At 43.4% G+C, this 26,693-nt stretch overlaps 1 protein-coding gene across 1 annotated transcript in view; it reads right to left on the reverse strand.

Moving 5' to 3' along the window:
* Nucleotides 1-26,693, reverse strand: part of LOC147733253 (choline kinase alpha-like) — a 137,069-nt gene that overhangs the window by 20,844 nt on the left and 89,532 nt on the right. Inside the window, exons 10-11 of the mRNA XM_086957815.1 lie at nt 21,127-21,233; nt 2,605-2,686 (exon numbers count right to left, since the gene is read on the reverse strand). Of these exons, the coding sequence (XP_086813941.1) occupies nt 2,605-2,686; nt 21,127-21,233 (189 nt within the window). The remainder of the gene's footprint in view (nt 1-2,604; nt 2,687-21,126; nt 21,234-26,693) is intronic.

Below are 26,693 nucleotides of genomic sequence, written 5' to 3' on the forward strand. Positions count from 1 at the left end.
TCGACTATAGGTTTACGGAACAAGAACAATATCGTCGAGGTAGAAGGCCTTTTGGCCTTAGAAAGTTGAAAAGTTTTGGTTCCGAAGTTGGAGTTGCGGAATAGCATCCGAACCCAATGGCGGAAAAAAACAATCTGAAGATGGAGAAGATGCCCATGCGCACTGTAGTCCAGGGGAGGAGTCACCTATCTCGTGATACTTCGAAGACTCATCCAGGACAACAAATTGCAAACATCCGGACCCAACACTAGGCGGCGATCTAGGCTAAGATATGAATTCAGCAGCCCACATGCCTCGAACATAATGGTTTATTATTACTATGAGCTCGCATTGCTCCAATGTTAAGCCACCATTGCAGTATTATGCCTCCATCGCAGTTGCTCATTTTCATATAATGTTGGAATTGTTTTCACTATAGACGGTTTCATGACAAAGGCAGAAGTGCTGAAGACGCTTCTATAATAGTTTCTTATTACTATGAGCTCGCATGTTAAGCCACCACTGCACTATCATGCCTCCATCCCAGTTGCTCGTTTTCATTTATTGTTGGAATTGTTTACGCTATAGACTGTTTCCTGACGAAGGCAGAGTGCCGAAACGCACATAGTTGTCATCTACTGCTAGCCTTCATCAATTTTGTCCAGAAAGAAACAATAATTGATTGCACCAATTGGATTGATTTCTTTTAATGATTTTGGTGGATATGCAAAATTATGCAACTGATTAAGATTATATATATATATATATATATATATATATATATATATATATATATATATATATATATACAAAAAAAGATTTAATAAATTAAAAATATTTTTATCATAAAAAATAAGATCTTGCTTCAGTTGGTTGTTATCAATGGTTTTTCGTGTGGTTATTCTTAACGATATGATGCCTAGAATGTTTTAACTCCATATCTAATTGAAAGCTTGCTATTGTTTCTTTACTTAACAGATCCAGTCTGTCACCTGGGGAGGATTCGAAGGCAAGCATTCTGTAGCTAGAAGTCTCCAACAGATAATGTTTCAAGGTCAACTGTTGTTAAACTGAACCAGAATTTGCTGCTCTGGTTTCCTGAGTAGGTGGGTAAGTTATGTATGAATTCAGCCAATAGTTCCTTGATGGATTACAAGTAACCCTTCCTTCTTCAACATGGATATTCATGAGCACAGAATAGAGCATGCTCAAATCTCGTAATTGTGAAAAATATTAGGAGATCAATGAAGGAGGACACCTAGAAATGTACCAATTATTTGGAGATGCCTATACCATTTGGGGATCCAGACAGAACGTAGTGATGTCCAGGCACAGGCTCTGCAAAAGCCTGCAATAGTTATGTTTCAGAGTACAGATGCACTAGCTGCCTTTTTTGTGGACAAAACCTTTGGTCTTGCGGTCAGTGGTTTCTTAGATTTTAGCCTAAAGTTATTATAAAGGACATACTCTATCGCCATAAAGACTACTTAGAGGTTGCCCTGCAAGTATGGGCCAGACAATATTTAATGAATTGTTAACTTCAATGGTTTGTCTAAATAGTGCCTTAGTGTTAGTTCAGACTTGTCCTTGCAGGAGACGAATCAGGGAAGAACGCAAGTATCAAAATGGCCTTAACTATGAAGATAATGTTGCATTATTCTGGCTAAATGGGCTTCCTGCTAAAAACACTTTCAGGAGTCGGTCCATCCAGATATGGAGTTCTGAAAAGGCCCTTTATTCTATGATGAGTTGCTATTGACAATATGCACTTTAAGAAGACTCACTGTAAAGATTTGAAGCAACGTGGTTCTCCCTATGGCCTCGTGTGTTTCTCGGTGATGGGCATATAAATATTTTTTAAGACGCATGGAACATTTCCGATCTATTTGAGAGGACAATCTAGTGAAGGTATTCTTATTTTTCACCCATGAGTTGATTACTCTAATTCAGAATAGATTTGAATTCCCTCTTCAGGCATTTTTTCCTCAACAAAAAGTAACTCCAAGAGAAACTTTGCGATCAGAAGTACTCATTGTGGACAAGAACAATTTGTCTGTGTTAGGCTGTTGCATTTTATAAACTGGATTCCTAGAAGTCATGATTTGAGCCTTTTTGTGTGCATTTGCCTCAATTTGTCTTCCAAGTAAGATGACATGGTCTCACTTACCAATTGTGTGAGGGTGAGGATGTAGAGACAACGCCACTTGTTGGCATTAGTCTGTTTTTCCTGCTACGGCCGATAGCTTTGGCTTCCTTAGTATGAAGGTCACTGTTAATGGAATTTAGATGTATGTGGATATTGCTGGAACTGATGTTCAGAAGCCTGCCAGAAGCAGTGATTAAAGTGACAATGGCATCTGCATTATGTGTGCCATCAGCAAGTACAAAGGTATTCTATGAATCCCTATTACTTTAGTGTGTTAACTCCTGCTTTAATCTTACAAATTGAATTACCAGTATGAGATCCACAACAAACATTGTTAATCCTCAAATCAGTCTCCATCAGTCGAATGACAAGATTCCAACTTATTTAATAGCTCTACTCACTTTGTACTTTAAAAAAAATTCAATTATTTGATGCACGTTCTTTACAAAGGGGAACAGGGGGAGGATGCCTTTGCTTACCATGTATCCAAATTCGATAGAAGAGATCTTTGCCTGCACTGCAGCCCAGAGCCCCCAGAAGAAATGGGATGCAAGTGCAAACCTGCAAATCAGAAAACAATTATTTTTCAAAATATATTTTGAAAAGAAAATGTACAACTTTAGTAATGGTACTAAATCAGCCACTGTCTGCTCCATACTCTAACTGATTTGCATTCATCCACTCCAAATTATTGCAAAATAAAAAATACTCGAGAGTATGGACAATTAGGGTCACAGCTTAGGACGTTCAATGGAAGAGCAGAGTGTCCCCTTACATTGCTTCAAACTCAAAATAGCTACTTTTTCAGCTTATACATATTAGCTACTACTTAAAAAAGTTAAAATGTAAAAAAAAAAAAAACTTGGAAAAAAAGCAGTCTCTCACCATATGTTCACAACACACCATTCCTTCAGCCCAATCAATATTAAGATACCCTTAAAATAATGAAAACCATCTAAACATTGAATAAACCCTACTTGTATAGGAGGTAATTTCCTGTTTTAAAACCTTCTAAACATTGGACACCTTCTTAAAATGGTATTGTATTTTACATAAACATTTATAATTAAAAGACCGAGTTAGTAATAGAACTTTGCTAAAAGTATCACAGCTATATCAAATACAAAATGCGCCACTTGAATTGATACAACTAAAATGTGAAAAAGAAACTACTAACACTATAGTTTTGGAAATACCTTCTGGTTAATAAAATGGCATAGTCCTCAATCAATCAATCAGGGGTTTATCAAGCGCGCAACTCACCAGTGAGGGTCTCAAGGTGCTGTTGGGGGTGTGGGGGTGGGGTGCAGCTCCGGATCAGTCAAAGAGCCAGGTCTTGAGGCTCTTCCTGAAGGTGTGCAGAGTAGGCGAGCGTCTGATGTTGACTGGGAGCTCGTTCCAGGTCTTTGCTGGGAGGTAGGAGAAGACTTTTCTGCCTGCTCTGGTTCTGCAGATGCGTCGGAGTCTCAGCCAGGGCGAGGTCGGCGAAGCAAAGGTTCCTTTTGGGTACGTGGAAGGAGACTCTTTCTTTGAAGTATTTGGGTCCGATGCTGTGGAGGGATTTGTAGGCGTGGGTGAGTAGTTTGAAGGTTACTCTCTTCTCGATGAGGAGCCAGTGGAGGTCTTGTTGGCTCTGGGTCATGTGCTTGTGTCATGGGGTTCAGAGGACGAGCCTGGCTGCGGTGATCTGGATGGTTTTGAGCTGGTGCAGTAGGGTTTTGTTGATTACGGCGTAGAGGACGTTACCATAGTCCAGTCTTCTGTTTATGAGTGCGTGGGTGACAGTCTTTCTGAATTCATGGGGGATCCACTTGAATTTCTTGTGGAGGGAGTTGAAGCAGGTGGAGGCGACTGCGTTGATCTTGTGGATCATTGTGAGGGAGTAGTCTAGGATGATGCCAAGGTTTTGGGCGTGGTCTGGAGTGGGTGAGTGTCCGAGGGAGGAAGGCCACCAGGTGTTGTCCCAGGCAGTGGAGGAGGGTCCAAGGACAAGGACCTATGTATTCTCAGAGTTGAGTTTAAGGCAGCTGTTCATGCAGGCTGCAACGTCTTTCATTCCTTCCTGGAAGCGGAGTCTGGTGTTCTGCAGGAGGGAGAGGATGAGCTGGGTGTCAGCGGCGTAGGATACTATGCTGAGCCCATTCTGTCTAACAATGGCGGCGAGGGGGGCATGTAGATGTTGAAGAGCGTGGGGCTGAGCGAGTATCCTTGGGGTACTCCGCATGTTGATCCCTGTGGGTTCGGAGAGGAAGGGTGGGAGTCTGATCCTCTAGGCTATGCCAGTGAGAAAGGAGCGGATCCAGTCGTGGGCGGTTCCTCGTATGACGGTGTCGTGTAGTCTGGCTGTGAGTGTGTGGTGGAAGACAGGGCGAAGGCTGCAGTTAGGTCTAGTAGGATGAGGGCCGCAGTGTGGCCCTGGTCAAGTACATGCAGATGTCATCGATGGCGGCGAGGAGGGCGGTCTCGGTGCTGTGGCTCCTGCGTAATCCAGACTGAGGAGTCGAGAATGGCGTTCTCTTGAGAGTGTGGTGGAAGACGGTGTCGAAGGCTGCAGTTAGGTCTAGTAGGATGAGGGCCGCAGTGTGGCCCTGGTTGGTCAAATACATGCAGATGTCATCGATGGCGGCGAGGAGGGCGGTCTCGGTGCTGTGGCTCCTGCGTAATCCAGACTGTGAGGAGTCGAGGATGGCGTTCTCTTCGATGAAGGTGATTAGCTGGGCGTTGACGAATCTCTCTGTGACTTTGGCTACAAAGGTAAGGAGAGAGATGGGCCAGTAGTTTTTCAGGTCCGTCGTGTCAGACGAGGGTTTCTTGAGGAGGGGCTTGACCTCTGCCCACTTCCCGTCGTCGGGGAAGATGCCAGATTCGATGGAGGCGTTAATGGTCCTGCCTAGTTCGGGTGCTATCGCGGAGGCTGTGGTAGATGTGTGGCGGGCAGAGGTCCAGGGGGTTCCTGAGTGAATGTTCATGGTTGTGGCGGTGTGTACGGTGGTAGCCAGTTTAAAGGTGGTGATGGTGGGCTGGTTGTCAGTGGATGAGAGGGGGTGGTGTCTGGGGTCGGTTCGTTGATTTGGTCATAGAGGGCCTTGATTTTCAGGTGGAAATAGGAGCTGAGCTTGTAGCAGAGGTCCTGGGATGGTGTGACGTCTGTGGCTTTGTTGGGGGGTTTGGTGAACTGCTGTACAACGTTGAAGAGTTATTTTGCGTTGTTGATGTAGATTTTGTTCTTGATAAAGGTCTGCTTGGTGGCTCTTATGCGCTGGTGGTATTCCTAATCTTTAGTATTTTAAATGTTTTGGTCTCACCTGAGACAGTGCATGTCGCTTGAAGCCTGCCCATTGCTTACCACTGGTTAGTTTTGTTGTCACTCGTATTTCCATGCTTTTGTTTGGCTTGTGCTGGTTTTATTTCCTCTTTGTGAGCTTGCCTATACCATTGTGCATATCCAAAGTACTGCTTTTGTTCTCACAGAGTGTCCTTCCCCTGCTTGTTCTTTGATGTCTGTCCTATTTTTTCTTTAGAGAAAGAAATCCATAATATTACATCTGTGAAGATGCTCTCCATAATACTTAATATGTTTGCAGGCGTCACCGTGGCAAAGAAAGTTTATTTTCACCTTGCACATGCTCATATTTTTCAGAATTTTGTCTTTCTTGTATGACTATTCCACACAAGTGCCCTTAACCTGAAATCAGACTCATCACATAGAAGTAGTCCTTTACTTATAAATTCACAGTTGATCACGATATTTGCCACAATGTCTATTAATGCATTATGGTAATAATTCATATGTGTGTGCATTCAGTGTAATAGGGATTATATCGAATGTTTCCATATTATTATGATGATTTGTTTATATAACAAACCTGAACTGTTAAAAACAATTCCTTCTTTCTTTCTAAAAAAAAGAACTTGCATACAAAACTCTCGCAAAATTAATATTACGAGACGTTTTTCGTCCAAGGGTAGTTCGATAAAATAATAGTTCAAATATCGCCATCACTTTTCCAAAACAACGGGTGAACAATAAAGTTTTCGTTGACATCAATATAAAAACGAAAACGCACGTTGTAGTCCTTTTTTAGTGACTACCATCCAGTTGCTTAAGTGTAGGATCATTCTCAGTCCGTTTTTAGTTTCCATTACCCTGGTCTCCATCCTGATAATCAAATAAGTCCTTTGTTAGTGTTTACTAATACCACCAAAGAAAAAGGACTTCCCTTACGTGTCGACACACGAAGGAGAAACGCTGTCTATCCGAAACTTTCGTATTCACGGATAAGCTTCTATGCGACTTCTTTTTTGGACAAGAATTGCCAAGCACAGAGATTTGTTTTGGAATTAAAACCGACCACCCCTTCTCATTTTTTCAGCTACCGTGTTCATGAGATCACGCTACCACCTAAATCTGAATACCCCGTACAGTTTTTTAAGTTCACGCAGGTGAGTTTAAACAAAGCGTACTAGTGTTGTTAACTCACAACACTGTTGCAAAAACTCGATATTTGAATATATTTCATTCAAATCCTCAGGTTGCCATCGTAATTCCACACTTCTAATGACTGTTTAGACAGGTAAGCCCCAGTTTTGCGAGAAAGTATTAAGCAAATCTACACCAATCACTGTTTTAAACGACATATATGTTCATTCGCATACAGATCCAAACAATGTCGGATTTATCGTATGGCATTTTCGTGTGTCCTTGAAAACCAATTGTTCTAATTAGGTAAGAGAACTACTCTTTTTCCAAAAAATTTTTTAAACGAGTCAGGTTATCAATATCAGAATTTAAATGCCAGGCAGTATAAAATCAGCTAGTTGCGTTTGAGTATCACATGATTGATCATTTCGCAATGCAAAAATCATCAGCTAACAGAAATCTATTTATAAATTGAGCATTAAACATATAGCAATTTCATACAAACGACTAATATATAAAAGCATCGCTTTAATACGTTTCCTTTCTTTTCTTTTCTCCTCAACAGAACCCCTGACGAAGGAACAATAGGTTCCGAAATGCATTGGGTCATTCATTTGAAATGTATTTGATTGTATGTATTATGTTTTCATCGTTGATGTAATGTAGAATGAAATGTAAAACAAATGATTGATGAATAATGATAGCTTGAATTCCTGTGATACATGATTAAAATGTTATAAAGGAATACCACTCTTCGTTGTTGCATGTCAGAGTCCTAGCAGCCACTTACGGGCTAGGCCACTTCCAATTTCTTGTATGACAGACATGTCCCTTTGTTTTGCCTTTGCAACATCCCTCCCACTTTCCTGTAGTGTTGCTTTTGCCTTCTCCCTATTACGGTCTGTCCCTATGGCTTTTGACTCCTCTCTCCGTACCTTGGTTACTATTTCATAGACACCACACCATAGTTAAGAAAGCTTGTTTTTGGTGTGCGCACGTGTTAGACCCGTCATTCTTAGGGTAGCCTTGCCCTAAACATTTTGCCTTCTTTACCTCTTCTTTTTGTTGGCCATAGGACTGAGCACTTTACCACTGTTGACCAGTGCTAAAATGCAGGTGCTTCTCTCCTAAACATGGTTGCATTGGTGTATACTCAATTGATATTTAGTTTATTTGTAAGTCCCTTGTAAAGAGGTATACCATATACCAAAGGCCTGTAACGTAAATGCTACCAGTGGGCCTGCAGCACTGATTGTGCCACCCACACAAGTAGTCTTTCAAACCTACCTCAGGCCTGCCATTTCAAGGCCTGTGCGTAAAAGTTACTACCACTTCGACTTGGCATTTAAAACCACTTGCCAAGCCTTAAACTCTCCTTTTATTGCACATAAGCCCTAAGGTGGGCCCTAGGTATCCCTATATCCCTAAGGGCAGGGTGCTATACAAGTAAAAGGTAGGACATGGACTGTTAAGTTTTGCATTCCATGGTAGTGACAAACACCCAAATGTGTTTCTCACTGCTGAGGCCTACTTTTCTCATAAGATAGCATTGGGAATTAGTTACTTCACTTTTAAGCTGCAATTCCTAATTAGAAAGGAGAGGCTGCATCTTGCGTCATATCTTAAAAGGTCATGATAAATTCTCTTTACTGTTAATGTTGGATTTAACATTACGATTGTAGAAATGGCACTTTTAGAAAGTGGCCATTTTTCTGCTCTTACTGCTCTGCGTTCCTTGCAGCCTGTCTCCAATACACATCTAGGTGGGGGGGCGGCTACACTTTGGGCATTGCCTCTAGACAGCCACAAACACAGAAAAGGTGAGTGTGACAGAACTCAGATAGCTATGTCGCCATATGTACGAACACAACAATCACATTGGCACTGCATATGTATAAACCTTGAATATGGTGTCAAGGTAGCATGATGGTGTTCCTGCAAAGTTGTTTCGGTAAGCAAGTTTAGTTTTCCAGGACACAAGTCCAAGCTGTCACAAATGCAAATGTGTGTCAAAAGTTATTGTGAAAGGGTGTAAGCAACTTTAGTAAGAAACCTGTGTCATATAGAAAAGACAGTGTTTCCCTCTAGGCCTAACTGGCAAATATGACATTAGGGGATCCCGCATGGCTAGTTCCTCACATAGAACACAGGCAGATGAGCAGGTACACTGTATAGCCTTCTGCTGGCACAGTTATACAATCTGACACCCAGTCACTAAGCAAAGTGGGGGACTGGCCTTGCTACAGTGTTTAGGACCAAGCAGGGGGGCAGGGTTGTGGCCCAGGTCGAGGTGGTGTCCCCGCTATGCGTGCTTCACACAATTTAATTATGTTCCTCAAATGTACCCCTCCCCACTGAGAATATACAGCAAATATGGGAGCTTGCTTAAGGACTTCCAAAGGCGTGGGCAGGCAGATGTGGGGTTCTACCTCATTTGGTATTGCTTGGAGATGCAGGGTTTGGGGGCACAAATAATGACCACCTTTGGGATAGCAGACCGCCCGATCTAGTGTACACTTGTGCTCTGCCTACTGGGTTTCATGGCTCGATCCAAATCCAACCGGTTGGAATGCAGATTTTTGGATCGGGCATTGGTATTGTTTAAGAGACAAAACCACCCCGGCCTGGAAGATGTCAACATCCCCGGCGGTAGCCCTATGGACCTGAGATTTACTGAAATCGGCTAGGGTGGAGGCTGACATGTTAACGTTGCTTAGACTATAGGGTAGCTGTGCACTAGAGGGGCGATTGTGGGATGTGTATGTTGAGTAATCGGTGGCTAAGGATTCCAGACCACCCTAACTTGCAGGACAGACCCTAGTTGCTTTGGTTTTATTACATTCTGCTACTGATCGGAGTTGTGTCCTAATTGCAATAGGGGGACGAGAGTGTACAGGAGTTTACATGAGAAGTCTAATTGTGCAGTATTCTGCATGAATGCACAGTTGTGTTACTATTTTAAAAGCAGTCAAAATATTTCAAACAAAAACTTTGGAGTATATATTAGGATTAATGACTTGGCATTTCCCACCTGAAATCTTCCCTTCCTATCTTGTGGCCAACTGAGCCACTACAAAGGGTCGGGAAGTTTTTTGATAAACCAATCCCACCATGTCCAAAGTAGTAATTTGTTTTATTTTTACTTCTTTTGGTACTCTGTCTTGCAATTGGCAAGAGGGCACATGGTCAATAGTCATCTGCCTTAGTCCTCCTTGTCCTGCATCAATTTGTGTGACAAAGAGCAGTAGGGCAGAAGACAGTTGTCCCAGTATTGTGTAACGATTTACAAACTGTGTCCAGTGGCAGATGTTATTTGTCTCAGTCCTCCTTCACCATCCAAATAATGAAGTAGGAGAACCCCCATAAGTTAGCAATTGCTCTGCTGCCCTATTGGCTGCTGTGAACAGAAACAGGGGCAGATCTCTACAATTTGAACATGACAGCTAAAAAATTAAAATTCAACAGACACTCCTCTTGGGATGAATATGATGTTAGTGGGTGGGGTAAGGATTTGGGGCAAGACCAGGATATGGTTTTACTAATGATTCAGGACATCCCTCGTCTCTCGCAGAAGATTAAAAATAATACTAATAATGAAAACAAATTATGCTAGCGCCAGTACGACAACTGCCCCCATCATTACATAGCAATGAAGCATTTTGCGAAACAAAGAGGTGGAAGATTGGCTGTCAGACAACCCTCCCAGCAGAAGGCTGGGCTGGCTGTTTTCATATTGGGCCAGCTCCAAGCAGTCCTGGAAAAACTGAAATAAAGTGAGTGACAAGCAACATCCTGGTGGGAGACAAACATCACTTTAGCATTGGGCAAGGGTTGGAGGGCTGGAAGACATCAGGAAGTGCTTCATCCTCCCTGGATAAAATCAATGTAAACAGGGCGAGGCCTAGCAGGGAATGGAGTAGGATGTGTCTAGTCAGTCCTCCAGGCCCCCGTAAGCATCCTAGCGGCATTCTCTACACTAGGATGGCATCCTGGCGGCTGCTCCCACAGCAAATCGTTGGCGGGGGGCATGTTTTCTGCTTAGGTGGCCGCCCCAAGCATCAGCAACACAGCCCGGTGCCACTGCCTATTGGGACCAGGGCCGTCATCTTGCGGGAAAGCCTACCGCATCCTGCAGTCAGTAGAGTGGGGAGTGAAGCCCAGCCGAAGCAGAGGGACCCGAGGCTATCTGCCTGGCCTGGGAATCAGTGCAGTACAGAGCCGGAGTGTGCCCGCTCGCACCTGCTCCTGACACAGTGGTACCCCCAGCAGCAATGACTAATGAACATAGGGCTGCAATCTTGAGGCGCCCCATGCAGTGACTGTGGTGAGCACTAAAGCCCAGCGGCGCTCCTTCTGGTGAGAAAGCCGGGCGGCAGACATGGGTGACGTCAGGCCTGACTGGGGTCGCTCCGCACTATGTGGGGCAGAGGACTGCCATGAGGGGCAGCAGCCAGTAAGGAGATTGTTTACCACACTGAGCCCAGAGAGGCCCAACAAGGTCAGCGCAATGTTGCACAGAACCGACCCCACCCTGCTGTGAGGACAAAAACGATAACACCAGACTGGGTGGCGGGCCTACACTTCATAGAGCTTCCATCCCCCAAGTGAACTTGATAAGCTCTATTCTGAGGGTGTGGCAGGCAGGAGGGGACAGTTGGAATCCCTCTAGAAATTTCCCCATACCAGTTTGTGCTGGGGGCATCCTGGGGACCTCCCGTGGCAGCCTTGCTGGGCTGCCCCTTGAGGTATATGCAGCAAAGGGTGCCTGGCTCGTGTGACCCTGCCACCTGGCTAAACATAGCGCCTGAGACCCTGACCAATAACACAAAGCTGATCAGTGCTAAGTGTGGGACTGACCCAATGGCATACTGTGGGCAATAGCCTGTGGATCCCCCGGCGCTGAGCCTTGCGGCCGCCTGTGAGAAGAGAAAGGAGTTAGGCTGCTGGATCAGAGGAAACTCAGGATGGCACTGAGCTTGTGCTGGCATTTACACTTCTAGCAGTGAATGAGACAGGTGTGGCCAAGCTGAGCAACAGGCACTCCTTGAGGAACTGGTCAGACCATCCCTGGTTCCAAAACGTGCTTGTCTGCCGAAGCGAACCAGTAGCCAGAGACAGCTCCTATTGCGGCTCCCTAGGTTGGGAAGGTCAGTGTTGCGGACCAGTCTTGTACATTTACTGTTCTGGCCAGACCAACTAAAGCACTCCCATTTTTTTCCAGCAGCTCAGGTATTCATATGGGTTGCCCACGTCCCCGACAGTAGTGAGGCCCAGATCTTCACCATTAACTAAGCACTTCTAGCTCGGATGGTACTGCACCTTGCTGCGCTTCAAGGCCACCAAAGACAATCCAATTACTTCTCTGGAACAAAGCACCTTGGTGGCTTCAGAGACGGCGGGTCCTTCTGATGCATCCATGACCGGGGACACAACCTCGCTGCCCATATCACAGTATTACATGGAGCAGTTTTTACATAGAGATTCATTCTGAATGTGGCTCGCTCAAGGCAGACTTTAAATCTTGTATTAAAGACATCCCCTGTTATGTCCCTGAGATGGGGTACGGATCGATGACCTGGAATGTACAGTGGATGCTATAAAGACCAGGAGATGCTCTGGTGGTGAGTAGTGACACTAGAAGAACAGCAAATAGAGTTGCAAGCTAACTAGGAAGACCTGAATGAATGAATGAATGAATAAAAACTCATAATGTGCGACTTTGCCAGAAGGCATCAAGGCCCCTATAAACAGATGATAAAAGAAAAGGCAATCTGATGACTAAGGATAAGCTTTGGCAAAAAGCCAGGTCTTCAAGGCTTTTCTGAAAGACTGCATCGATGGCAGAGTCCTAATGTCGCAGGGTACAGAATTCCACAATCTAGGGGCGAGGTTCGAAAAGGCTCTGCCTCCCCACTTAGCTCTTCACACTCGGGGAACCAGAAGAAGAAACTTCTTTGAGGAACGAAGGTGTCTAGAAGGAGCATAGGGAGTCAGCAGATCTTTTACTCCTCCTGTCTCCTTTCTGGACAGGGCTCCATATACCAGACAGAGGACCTTGAAGGAAATCCTGGCTTCAATTGGGAGCCAGTGTAGAGATCTCCGGGCAGCAGTGGCTGATGACCTCCTAGGCAGATCTAGAACAAACTTAGCCGCATCATTTTGCACGATTTGCAAGCACTTATTTATTCCCGCAGATAGGGCATTACAATAATCAAGCCGAGAGGCTATCAGTGCAACCACCGTTTGTTTACGGGCTTGTGCGGATAGATAATGCTTAATCTTCCGCAAGATCTTAAGAGTGCCCCAACAGGTGGAGATTGTCCTATTGACTTGACAATCCAACGCAAGGGCTGGGTCAATCATGACCCCCAGGTTTCATGCTCGGAGGGTAGGCACAGGGCAGGTCCCCAGGGATGTAGGCCACCATTCCGTTGACCAGATGTCATCTTTCCCGCCGAACACAAGGATCTCCGTCTTCTCGCCATTTAGCCTCAATGAATTGTCAATCATCCATTGAGCCACTGCCTCCATACAGTGTCTAAAATTGGAGGCAGAAGAGCTGACGGACTGGGCGAGAGACAGCAAGATCTGGGTGTCATCGGCATAGGAAACTACCTCCATCCCAAATGATCTAACAAGCCTGGCCAGCGGGGTCACATAGATGTTAAACAGGGTCGGACTTAACGCCGACCCCTGTGGGACTCCATACTTGACCGGCAGGGATGGAGATAGAAACTCCCCCAGCTTCACTCTCTGTTCCCTCTGGCACAAGAAGGAGGCCAAGAGACTAAGAGCAGGCCCCTCCACCCCTATCTCCCTCAATCGAGATGTTATTACGAGGGGAGATAGGGTATCAAACGCAGCCGAAAGATCTAGCAGGATCAGCAGAGTACTTATGCCCTTATCAACTGTGGTGCGGATGTTATCAAGCACCACAGTGAGGGCCGACTCAGTGCTGTGTCCCTTCCAAAATCCGTGCTGCGAGTGGTCCAAATGGCCAGAGGCTTCCAGAAAGGATGCAAGATGCTGGTTAAGATGGATTTCCAGCATCTTACCTGGGTCAGGGAGCAACGAAATGGGGCGAACGTTTTTAAATACCTCCGGGTCTAGGGTTGGCTTTTTCAAGAGGGGTTTGACCACCGCTCTCTTCTATTGAGAAGGGAAAATGCCATCCCTCATTGCCCTATTCATAATCTTCAATAAGGGGGGCAAGAGGGTATCCTTACACTGCTTAAGAAGTTTAAGGGGGCAAGGGTCGAGAGGAGAACCCGACCTAGTCTTAGCCAGGAGAACATCCAATTCCTGCAAAGAAAGAGGGGGAAAGTTAGATAGACCGACCGTGATGGCGGGTCCACCAGATAATTCAGAGGCCGTGGCCTGAGATGTAGCAGCCTGAAAGATGGGGGAAGATATCGAGGCCTTTTGTAACTCTAAGGCCGAGACAATGTCAGCGATTGTAGTGTGAAAATAGAGGGCAATATCATCACACATCTTCTGAGTGCAGATGACGGGGTCCAGGGTCTGCAAGGTAGTCAACTAGTCAACAATATTGAATAACTTTCGGCGAGGTAAGGGCAGCGGTGAGATTCGAGAAATACTCCTGTTTGACTTTTATCACCTCAGCCTTATATTCCCTCAGAAGAATTTTATGAGTTTTCCTATCATGTGTGTTCCAACTAGCCCTCCAAAGTCGTTCCTGCAGCCCTGTCTTAGATGTCTTAATGACTCCGAATACCATGGGGCCGACGGCCTTTTTCTGGCCAAATAGCGTAGGGAGGCAGGTGCTAATTCATCCATGGCCACTATGATAGCATTTTCAAGCTTACTAACCGCTGAACCCACATCCTCCTCTGAGGAAATCGCCATGAAGGGAATTAAGGGGGCCAGTAGGTCATTTGTTATTCTCTTCAAGTTGTGCCTTGATTCCATTTTACTAGAGCCCTTCGGGATGTTATCTATAGAAGTGATATCCAGTTTCACGGGAACTGCAGAGTGATCTAACCAGGTAAGTGGAATAGGAGCTTCTGTGGTCAACCGACTATCATTTGAGAAAACTCCATCTAATGTATGACCTCGAAAACAGGAGTCAGCAGAACAACATGCATATCAAGGGCTGCAGAAGGTACCAACATAATGGTGTTCACTAATGAACTCCTACGAATGATCCAAGGAGACAAAGAAATCCCACAACCGGCTCTAGAGAGGGCCCATCATGTAGCCTCAGCTCCTGAACCCCCTGCCACCATCCCAGACATCTTGACACGTGTCCACTTCACAGAAAAAGAAGCTATCCTACAAGCCTACAGGGGCAAAGTGGATCTGGTATTCTGGGGCCACACCATACCACTGTTAATAGGTCTCTCCCCCCAGTAACCCTATGACGCAGGCATGACTTTCGACTGATCACAAACAGGTCCCACAAGATGGGGAATAAGATACCACTGGGACATCCTTTTGCACTCTTGTACACCTGGAACGGCAAGAGGTAATCCCTGCATTTTTTGGTGGAGGCGAAACAGCTCCTGGGGCTCTCCACAGACACCCTGAATAAGGACATCTTACTATTACAATCCTATGTCAGATAAGACCTGCTACCTATCTGGACCACGGTACGGCCTACTCACTCTGACAGGTGACTGAAGGAGGTGGCATCACAGGAGACGAAACAAGTCATACAGCATCTTCAAAACATGAAAAAGATCCTTCGCCGCCCCTGTAATCTACTGCTGCTACTGGATATAGAGACGCTGACCTCCCCCTTTGCTGGACCACTTGAAAGCATAGCCGCCCAACGTCAGACACTTTGTGCTGCGGGGGCCTGGAAACTAACTAGATTTGCCCGCTAGTACAAACTGGAACACCTGCTGATGGCGGCATACCACTGAGGGTGACTGCTCAAGCGGGATGTGGGCACCTTGATGAAGATTTCCATGAGATGGGAATGACTGTTGGACATAGCTGGTTGGTTGGTTGTTATGGTCACCATTTTCCTTCCCAGAGTCAAGCATGACATTCACTAGTGACTCATTTAATGAAGGCTAAACAGGGTAGATTCACCCCTCCACTAATCGTTATATCGTCAATTTGAGTTATGCACAGATAATTGCCGCATCTATGTCTCCGGGGAGGAGCATGTCTGCCCCGCACACAATGTTGGAGGGTGAAAGACTTGTTCGCAGACCCCTACTGCCTCCCATGCCCTGGCTGACCCTACAGGTACCTAACCTACAGTCACTCATTTCTAGGGTATCCATAAATGAAACTGCAAATTACTCTCACTTAATTTTAGTGACTTTAGCTCACCCAACAAATGCAAACAGGTATGGCCATACCTATTGTAACATGATCCAGACATTCTCCTGCTGCAGGAGATTCACCTCCTAGGGGCCGATGATAGCAAACTTTAAGTACCAAGTGACATATTGGGCGCACATATCCAAGAAAACACTAGGAGTAGGAGAACTCGTTAAGGCGAGCTTCCGTACCTCTCTCTCTCAAAACTAGTGAAAGATAAAGAGGGACAACTACTGGTACTTCACATGCAGAGACCACAGACCTTTCAAGATTCTCAATATGTATGCTCCAAACCAATTCCCGGACCTTTACATGCGATGGGCATGTGGAAAACATTGTTGGTTGGGACTTCAATTTAGTGTGGAATGCCGACATCGACTGAAGTACAGCCACATACCAGGGCACTGGGGCCGTGTCTACACAACTAAAAGGGACATCACAGGGAGCCAAAGCGGGATCGATGCTTGCTAGACTGCTTAGACAGGCAAAGGCAAAAGCCCACATTGCCAAATTGCGGGTAAAGGACACAGGATGGGCAAACTCTGAACATGACAACAGTGGGTGTTTCAGGACTACCATCAAACACCATGTGAAGGAAGAGGACGTTCATTCCTGACAAAGGAGTACCTGTACTTTTGCGATTGGGAGCCTGTTCACGCCCAACACGTGTAGCTACTTGAAGCTCCAGTCACCCTGGCAGAGCTTCATAGCAAGTTTCAGACTCTCCCTCTAAGTAAAACTGCAGGCCCTGATGGACTACTGATCATCTTGTATTGCCTGTTCTAATTGAACTGGAAAAATATGCTTCAGCAGAATCCAGGTCTTACTCCCAAAATGACAGCAGCAGCGATATCCCTCATACCCAAACAGAGGAAAAGCCCAACTATGTGCTCTTCCTACTGCCCCATAGTGCTTCTTAACACGGATGCGAAGATCTATACCAGAATACTGGCTACCCGGTTAGAGCGCTACATACTTCCAGAACCCAATCAAGTGGGCTTTATCTGGAACCGATAGGGAGCAGACCATTTGAGCCGGATTGCGCACCTAATTGAGAAATCACATACCCATAACATCCTGGCTTGCCTTCTCTTACTTGATACAGAGAAGGCCTTTGATAGGGTTAACTGGGCCTTCCTCCTGGTGGTATTGATCAAGTTCGGTCTAGGACAGTGCACAATAGCCAAAATTCTGGCCTCCTATGTCACTCCTACTGCCACAACACAGGTAAATGGGCACCAGTTGGCCGTATCAACAGTATTAGGGTCACACGCAAAGGTTTAATCTGGTGGTAGAACCCCTCACCATCACCATTCACCATACAAATGTGATAGGCATCCCCTTTGGGGGTCAGCTGTACAAGATAACTTTACTGGCAGACAATCTTCTGTTCAAACACAAGGAGATGATGGACGGAGCGCTGAAACTTTTCAGACACTCATCCCCAGTCACAGATCTGGGTTGAATCCTTCGTTCTTTAGCTCACTTCGCCACCGTAGTTTAGACCAAACTATATGCAAATCAGTCTTGACCCTGTGCCTCATGGGAACAGTACAGGCCAAACTGCCAAGTCAGGGCTTCCCTGGACCGAAATATGCATCCTGGGACCGGTTTAGGGGTAACACCTCTCATCAGCCAGGCGAGCTTGAATCCAGTGGCAAAGTGAGCAAGGGACCGCGATAATGGAATCAACCCAGATCTGTGACTGGTGGTGAGGGTTTGAAAAGTTTCAGCGCTCCGTCCATCAACTCCTTGAGTTTGCTTTGTTCGCCCTCAGTTGGCAGAGTATGCTCAGACTTGGGTCCCTTGCTCACTTTGCCACTGGATTCAAGCTAGCCTGGCTGATAAGGGGTGTTACCACGAAATCGGTCCCAGGATGCTGCTTTCCGGTCCAGGGAAGACCTGGTTTGGTAGTACGGGCTGACTGTTACCATGGACACATGGTCAAGACTGATTTGCATATAGCTCGGTCTGAACTGGAGTGGCGAAGTGAGCTAAAGAACAATGATAAATTCAAGCCAGATCTGTGTCTGAAAATTAAGCGATACGTCCATCATCTCCTTGTGTTTGACAATCTTCTGCTCTCCATCTCCCAGCCTGTCACCTCCCTATCACAAATTATCACCAATCTCGCTAATATTGAAGCAGTATCCGGCTTCAAAATAAATATGTCCAAGTCTTGTGTGCTTAACCTGACCATCCCTCCGCAAGCTCTCCCCGCTCTGCGAACACTAGCACTATTTCAGCAGTCACCTGGCAAGATAAGATACCTGGGTCTCAACTTCACATCTAAACGGTCTTCTTGGACGCAGGCCAACTGCCTGCAACTTCGGAAGGCTAATCTGGAGCACCTCAGAAGGTGGAAACACCATCACATCTCCTGGCTAGGCCGCAATAATGTCAAAGATTAACATCCTCCCATGAGTCCTATATCTGTTTCAATCCTTACCTACCACGGATCCCCGAGGATGACATATTTGGCCTACAATGGGACCTACCGATCTTCCTTTGGAAAGGGAAGCTGCAAAGAAACTCTACCTCCCTGCTATCAACTTAGGGATAAGGGTGGCCTGGCCTCATCTCCTTCAATATTATTGGGACACACACCTATGATACATCTCGGGTGGGTAGTGCGAGAGATTGAGAAGCACTGGTTCCATATGGACAGTGTTGTGGGGGGGATGGGGGGGAGGGGGATTTGTCCGATACGGAGCAATCTTTGTGGGACTCTCCAGGAAGTCCTTTGACCACTGTAAAACTGACTTCCATCTCTCTGAAACCGCCCGGCTACAGTATGTCAGCTATGACACTGGCCACTTCACCCTTTCAATTATTCCTACACCCCCTTTGAACAAATTTGTGAGAGCATACATGGGCTCTAAGGAGCTGATATCAAAAACATCACCTACTCCAGCACTCATCAGGTCCCGGTATGTATCCATAACAAACTTACTGGCAGATTACCACCACAAAGTGCATCTTGCTTAAACAATGGGACACCCTATGGAGGGATATTCCCAAGACTTATAGGAGTCTATCACTTCGAGAGTCGGCATACAAACCTATATACCAATGGTATTACATGCGGGCCCGTCTCTTCACTATATACCCCTCTACATCATCTCTCTGCTGGCACTGTGGGGGAGCAGTAGGGGAAATCCTGGGACACAAAGAACTACAGGATATCCCATACTGCCTTCTTATCTCATCCTTGGCATGCAACCTCTTACACTAGATGCAATGGCCTAAACTGATTTGGAACTCATTAGTCACATGCTCCATGCAGCATGGCAGATCGTTCCTCGAGTGGAAAAACATAACAGCCTACTCTAGCGCTCAGTGATTCACACGCCTCTTAGCCATGGAACTACTCTCATAATCTCCCACACACACACAGTCCAGATTTCAGTGCTCACCCACTGGTAAAATCTCACGCGTCAAAGAGTTGTGCTTTCAAGCCCCACCTCGGATTGAAAGCACTACAACTCTTTGACTGACCCCCCTTCAACCATAGTACTGAGCACCTAACCTTTCATTTTGCCTTGCTACCATCTCTCCCTTAATTCGTGCCCCACACTAGAGCACCACATCCGCATTTAGTCCTACCTATTCAGCTTGGACCAGGACCAGTTATATTTTACCTGCTGGTCTATTTCTTTTACTTAATCAGCCTGAATCACACTGGATAGCACTGAGTCACAGTGGCTTTTCTGGTGTGTATTACTGCAATACCATGTAATTCAGAATTGCAGCCGATTACTGCAGGTGAAACATGTGCCGATTGGTCTTTTGTAATACTCAGCAAACTAATACTGCCAGGTCGGCCTGTATTTCAAAGAAAATATTCAGTTAAAAAAAAAAGAAAAAGATGCTGAGGAAGAAGAACAATGGAAAATAGGGTTAGAATGCTTCAATCAAAATTGCCACCCTGTAGATCTGTACTCTATTGTTTTGAATACTCCATTATATATTAGCAGACATACACACAATACACAGATATGCAATGGCCAGTTTGTCACTTAAAATGGGTGAAAGAAAATGCACCCCACCTAGTCTGACAGAACAAGACAGTTTCCACAATATCAAAAGAATCTACACCACTGAATTTTAGATAATAAGTGAAAACCAAAAATGTTTTTAGTGACCAAATTAGGGACAAAAGTGGATCCCTTGATCACTGTGCCACTGGATTCAAGCTAGCCTAGCTAATGAGGGGGTGTTACCCCGAAACCGGTCCCAGGATGCTTGTTTCTGGTCGAGGGAGGTCAGACTGTTCCAATGAAGAGCAGGGTCAAGACTGATTTGCATATGGCTGTACCCAAACTATGGTGTGTAGTGAGCAAAAAAATGATGGAGTTAACCCAGATCTCTTGACGGAGGTGAATGTTTGACTCATTCAGCATCCCGTCCATCATTTGTTAACTTAGCACGCAACTCATAGTGAAGTCAGCCAATGGCAGAAGTGGTTGGAGCAAAAATGTGAATGACACTAACCACATACTAATGGATGACGTCTGGCTGAAATTCTTGTAAGTAACTATGTATACACATAATTTTACTATCATTAAAAAGGTCTTGGCTAACAGACCTAAAAATTTCAGTCTGCCATTTGCTGCAAGCCTCTTGCCTTTGAGAAAGAAGGAAAGTCAGAAACAAGTCAAGAAAGAAAAAAACGAAAGGCAGAAACAAGTCAAGACAGAAACATGTAAAGAAAGAAAAGCAGGATTAAGTCAAGAAAGGAAAGAAAGAAAGAAAGAAAGAAAGAAAGAAAGAAAGAAAGAAAGAAAGAAAGAAAGGCAGTCCAAAATGAATTTACAACAGCACTGGCAGGAGATGGCATCTGATAAAGATGGAATGTGCCCTGTGTTCACATCTGCAGGGACAACTATCACATCAGCCTGTAAACAGAAAGGCAAGACTAAAGTCATTATAAAGTAAAAACAAAAACACTGGCACTGAATGGAACTAGCTTGTGTGCAGAAGTGCTCCCTGTGAAAGAGCAAATGTAGTGAAAGTGAAATTAACCAGAAAGTTAAGTAGGCTGACCCACTGCCCTATGCATAGTAGGTGAAAGCAAAATGTTAATACGAAATCAGACCAACGGATGGAGGAGGCTGAGAGCCCCTATATACAAGAATTTTATACATATTTTAGTAAAATTTACAAGTAGACCAAAATGATTTTTTTTTAAAAAGCAAATGTACTTATCTAGCGAAACAACCAGAGCACAATCACATGTAAATTAAACATTAGCATCCATCAATAGCTGGTGAAAGGATCAGATTACCTGTTTATTTCATTCAACATTTCATTTTCTATTTTAGACTTCTCTTCATTGCTTATATTCTCATACCCATGTTGGAACTCTGCCAGGTAACTAGAGATGAAATGGATCTGACAAATATAATAAAAACAATTGCAACAGTCAGTGCATTCAATTTCACACAGCTGGTCTTGCAGATGATACCCAAGGCAGATTGCATCACATTTTGAATTTTACTCGCTTATAAGATAAACCTCAGAAAGATGATCTGTTTTTGTGAGACCTAGTAAACGCAAATCTAGTCAGAACAATTCTCTCCTTAGACCTGTTCAAAAAGGCAACATTTACCTGCTATTTTCAATAGTAAATAAAGGATCAGAGCTGAGGACCAGCAATTTGAATCATCTTCGAGTACCACATTAAAATTGTGCATAACCACACTGTAGTCCTTGGCTTAAGACTATTAATAGTCACTTAAATTAGTCCCACAAAACAAACAGGAGGATGTGGCTGTGGGGGGCCTGGTGGTAACCTAGATAAGTATATATATATATATATATATATATATATATATATATATATATATATATATATATATATATATATATATATATATATATATATATATATATATATATATATATATATATATATATATATATATATATATATATATATATATATATATATATATATATATATATATATATATATATATATATATATATATATATATATATATATATATATATATATATATATATATATATATATATATATATATATATATATATATATATATATATATATACACACATATATGTATGTATATATATATATATATGCACACACACACATATATATACACACACACACACACATATATATATACACACACACACACATATATACACACACACACACTATATACACACACACATATATACACACATATATATATATATATATATACACATGCACATATACACGCACACACACACACACGTAAAATTCATAGAAAAAACAAAGGTTACAGGGACGTTCTAGTTACATTCAGAAATTATACACACAAAACCAGAAAAATTCAGTAGTTAGAGTTATATCGAGAAACTAGGACTTGTGCCCTAAGGTAACTACAACTCGTTGACCATGCCATGCACAGTTTTCTCCTCGGTTTTACAGCAAATGTTGCACTGATATCAATTATGTCATAGAAGAGGTCATGAGTGTTGCAATAAGTGGGGTAATAACCAGTGCATGTCGAGGGCAAGAGTTATAGTTACCCGAGGGCACGAGTTCTGTTTTCTTACCGCAAAATGCATCCTTCTGTCCATTCTGGACAAGAGTATCCATTTTGCACTTAGAAACAAGAGTTAAATGCTGGAAGTATGTTGGAGGAAAATACTACCCCAAGTGCACATTTGGCGAACACGAGCAGCTGCTCACAATCGCTATTCGTGTTCTGTTGCATTTAGCGCTATTTCTTAAGAGCGCAAAATGCATCCTTGCAGCCATTTTGGACACAGGGGGCTTTTTGAGGTAAGAAAATAGTGCTAACTGCAGAAACACTTCTTGCGTAATCGCACAGAATTTGAGTAATTCTGCATGAGTGTGCTACACAGAACAACAAGAATTACACCCACCCGTACTCATGACCCATCAGTTGGTTCCAACCCACAGATTAGGAAATGCTTCAATCACACACTGTGATAGAATGTATGGTTGACTCACTCAAAGACTGTTCAACTTGCTGTCTCAGAATTTTCCCTGGATATTTGAAAATAAATTACTGCACTTTGAAAGTCTTTAGTTTTTATAGAAAGTCTCTATAGCACTACATACCAACCCTCACATTTGCATATTCCATGAAAGTAGAATAATGTATTATAAGGATAAGCTTTAGTTTTGTTCACATAGGTTTAGTAACAGTGCTTTGAGTTTAGGCACAACCTACTTGAAATGCACCACTGCAACCATCACAAGTTGTGCTCATTCTCTATCTTGCTTTACAGAAGTACTGCTTGCACTTAAAATTTCACGAGCAGCAAAAATGTGAATCATAAAACTTTCACCATTCTGAATGTGACTTTTCTCCAGTACTACAATATTTATAGTAGCAGAACAGTAGCTTGGATGTCAGCATTATGAGACTATTTGAGATGTCAGTGATATCAATAATGATGTCATTTACCATGTGATGAGAGGCTATATGTAAGGTTATAAATAGTACATGGTTGGGGGTTATAGTTAGGTCATTGAAGATTTAACCTTTGTTTAGTGATTTTACATACATTTAAGGAAACAAAACACAGAAATAAATTGATAAGACCACACTTAAAGTGAAGTTAAGGTCACAAAAGAAAACCTATAATTAGGTATGCTAACCATAACATGCACCCCCATCATGCTTATGCCTTCCATATAACACTAACAATGGCATTGTTATCGTCACAAATTACATCACTAATGATATTTAAGATACTGCGGTGGACATCAAATTGCAAAATAATGGTATGCAGCAGGGCTCAACTGTTTGCAGAGGTATAAAAAATTTGTGTGTGTCCAAAAGTGATTCTAATTTTAGGTGGTTGAGTTAATAGGATGCTGTAGCGTATTAGTAACAGTCTTGCATATGGATACAAGAGTGGCATGTAGTTTGTGACCTTGCATGTGAATAACTCATTGTCATGCCCTTTGTGCACAGTCTTCACATCACTATTTTAGAACAGATAAGAGATCGTGTAGTAGTAAAATGATCATAGGCATGTAGATGGCACAGGTACGAGCTCGCAATTAGGCATGGGCAAGCATTGTTTCTCTGACCCATAGGTCAACTGATTATGTATCTTGAACAAAAAAAGGAGTTCACACTGAGAATCATTTACCTCCCTAATGTGTAGGATCAACTTTGAGTCCAAGACAGTCTCCCTTCAGGCTTATTACCCGTTCAAAAATATGCAATTTGGTGCAAAGGTTGGTGATGAGCACTTCATGGTCGCAGTCAGCGCCTCAAAGTATTGCCAGTAGCAGCCCTGCCTTTTGGATCTCAAAGCTTGGGAAGAATAGCATGGAAAGTTTCGACAGCTGCACACGTTCAACCGTTGTGGCCTTCAAGCTGGTGGGTAGTCCTCCGCTGTGGCAGTGTTGCTTGGACGCAGAGCACATCAATTTGACACTGAATGATGCTTCAACATAGGATTCATCGTCCTTGACGTCAAGATTTCTCGCCATCAACAAAGTTCTAGAGAACAAGCACATTGATGGATATCTGACCTCTGCATAAGGACTTCAGTGTTGAGTGAGAGCAGGATTAGAAGTTGACTCTTCTTGGATCTCCACTACACGTGAAGGCCAATAGTGTTTGATAAACTGACTCATTTGCAAGCATCTCTAGACTTCAGAGCATTCTTCCTCTGCTTTCAGGTGCTTCTGAACCTTCTCCTGCTTATCATGAAGTTGAATCTTCTCACTGTTATTCAAGGTCCTCCTTAACATTTGCAGCAAAAAGGACACACCTTCACTGCGTGGGACTATAACAGAGTACATAAGGTGTAAGGATCTGTTTAGGCCTGTTTGTGACAAGTGCACTTCACAAAAAGAAGCCATTTTGAGGAAGATAAAAAATCAAGTCAAGTGACAATAACAAAATAAATTCAAAAAGGATGATTTTGTGAGACTTTGCAATGAATAGAAAAATGTTAGAATTCAATGCTACAGAATCCAATTTACAGAGAAATGAGGCAACTACTGGAAATAATGGAATACTGGTGCTAAAGACTCACTAAATGGTGTAGTATCACTTTACAGTTTATACAGGCTGAAGTCTGACTAGATTACCCTTTTGTTCTTCATGTACCCATTAAAAAAAAAAATGTTTAAGGCTATGTATCTGTATAGGCGGCAACAATAAAAACAATTAGAGTAGAATACTTTTCCTGTAAGGGCTTCTTGATCTTCCGTATCCTATCATACCTTGGAGGCCACAGTTGAGCCAGTTCTTTAAGAGGATAGGGTTAACCATACTTTAGCTCTTCCATTGGGGAGGAGGAAGAGTAGCTTATGATTTCAATGGAGATTCCCTTGAGAGAGAGAACTAGGATTTCTGGTAAGAAACCATTCCTTTTCTCTCAGGAGATCTCCATTGACTATCATAAGCACTTAAGAGATTAGAAAGCTCATCCCCAAAAACCCCTACAGGGTAAGAAATAAATGAAGTAGTATTTTTATACAAATAGAATTCTTAGAGAGGCTTGCCCGGGCATCTGCTCTTGCATCCGAATGAATACAATGGGGTCTTTTAAAATGGTGAACAGATCTCCAAGTTGAACGTTTGCAAGTCTCAAGAGACTGGAATGTTTGAAAGTAATGCAGCAGTAGTTGCTTTACCTCTGGTGGAAATGGCTTTAGTTTTCCCATGTAAGGCTATGTTGGCTTTTTGGTAACAGGTTTATATGCAGGAGACAATCTAGAAAAGGATTATTTGATAGTGGCAAATCCTGGCCCAAAAAAGGACCATAGTTTAAACAATAGTAGTTTTGACATTGTGAAAGTTTTATGTTTTATCTGGATAAGAATAAACACCCCCCCAACCCCAATAGTTTGGAGAGCTCTCTGCAGGAGAAGTTGGGTTTGGAAAAAAGCTAAGTAAGGAGAAAGTCCGATTGACGTGAAAATCTGAAACTACTTTAGGGAGGAGATTTGGATGTGCCCTCATCATACCTTATTATTATGAAATACTGTGTAAGGTAACTGGGAAGATGGGGCCTGTATTTCACTAACTCTACGTGCAGAGGTTATGGCTACTAAGTTGGAAGCCTTCTAGGATAATTGTGAAGGGAGACTTTATGTATAGGTTCAAAGGGAGAACCCAGAAAGCTAACAAACATATTGGGCTCCCACAGAGGGGAAGGTCTTCTGAGAAGAGGTTTTAATGCCCACCATGAAATCCTGGACTACAGTCATTTTATAAAACGACATCTGTGAAGGACATCAAAAGGACTTGATTGCTGAAAGATGTACTTTAATAGATGAAAATAGCAGCTTTGTTAAATGTATGAGGTACCAGAGAAGGTAAGAGGACTGAAACTGGTTTGAGCACACTATATGCAGAATCCTCACCATTTAAAAGAATAGGACATTGTTGTAGATCGTCCTTTGGTTTCTCTCAAAACATCTATGCACTCCTGAGGAAGATTAAGGTGACTATACTGTTTAGGAGGCAAGCTGCTAAGTTCAATGTAGGAAGGTTGGGGTGTTGAATTTGTGAAGAATGTCGGGCCTGCACAGAAGCCTCCTGTGTAGACGCTAGGATAGGTGAAGAAGGTCTATGAACAACCAATGCCAGGCCCACCCAGGAGCAATGAGAATCATTCTGGGCTTTGAGTGCAACAACCTGATGAGGACAGCTTGATCATCACTGTTGGCAGCAGGGGGATTAGAGGAAAGGTATAAAGCAATTTGCCTGGCCAATCATTCACAGGACATTCCCCAGTGTCATTAGTTGGTCAAACTCTAGGTGAAGTTTGTGCATTTCTTGTTTCCCCATGTGAAAAAAGATCTATTTGAGGGAAACCCCATCCACAAAAAAGGGC

The sequence above is a fragment of the Lissotriton vulgaris genome, chromosome 2_1 (assembly GCF_964263255.1).
Source record: "Lissotriton vulgaris chromosome 2_1, aLisVul1.2, whole genome shotgun sequence".
Taxonomy (NCBI): Eukaryota; Metazoa; Chordata; class Amphibia; order Caudata; family Salamandridae; genus Lissotriton; species Lissotriton vulgaris.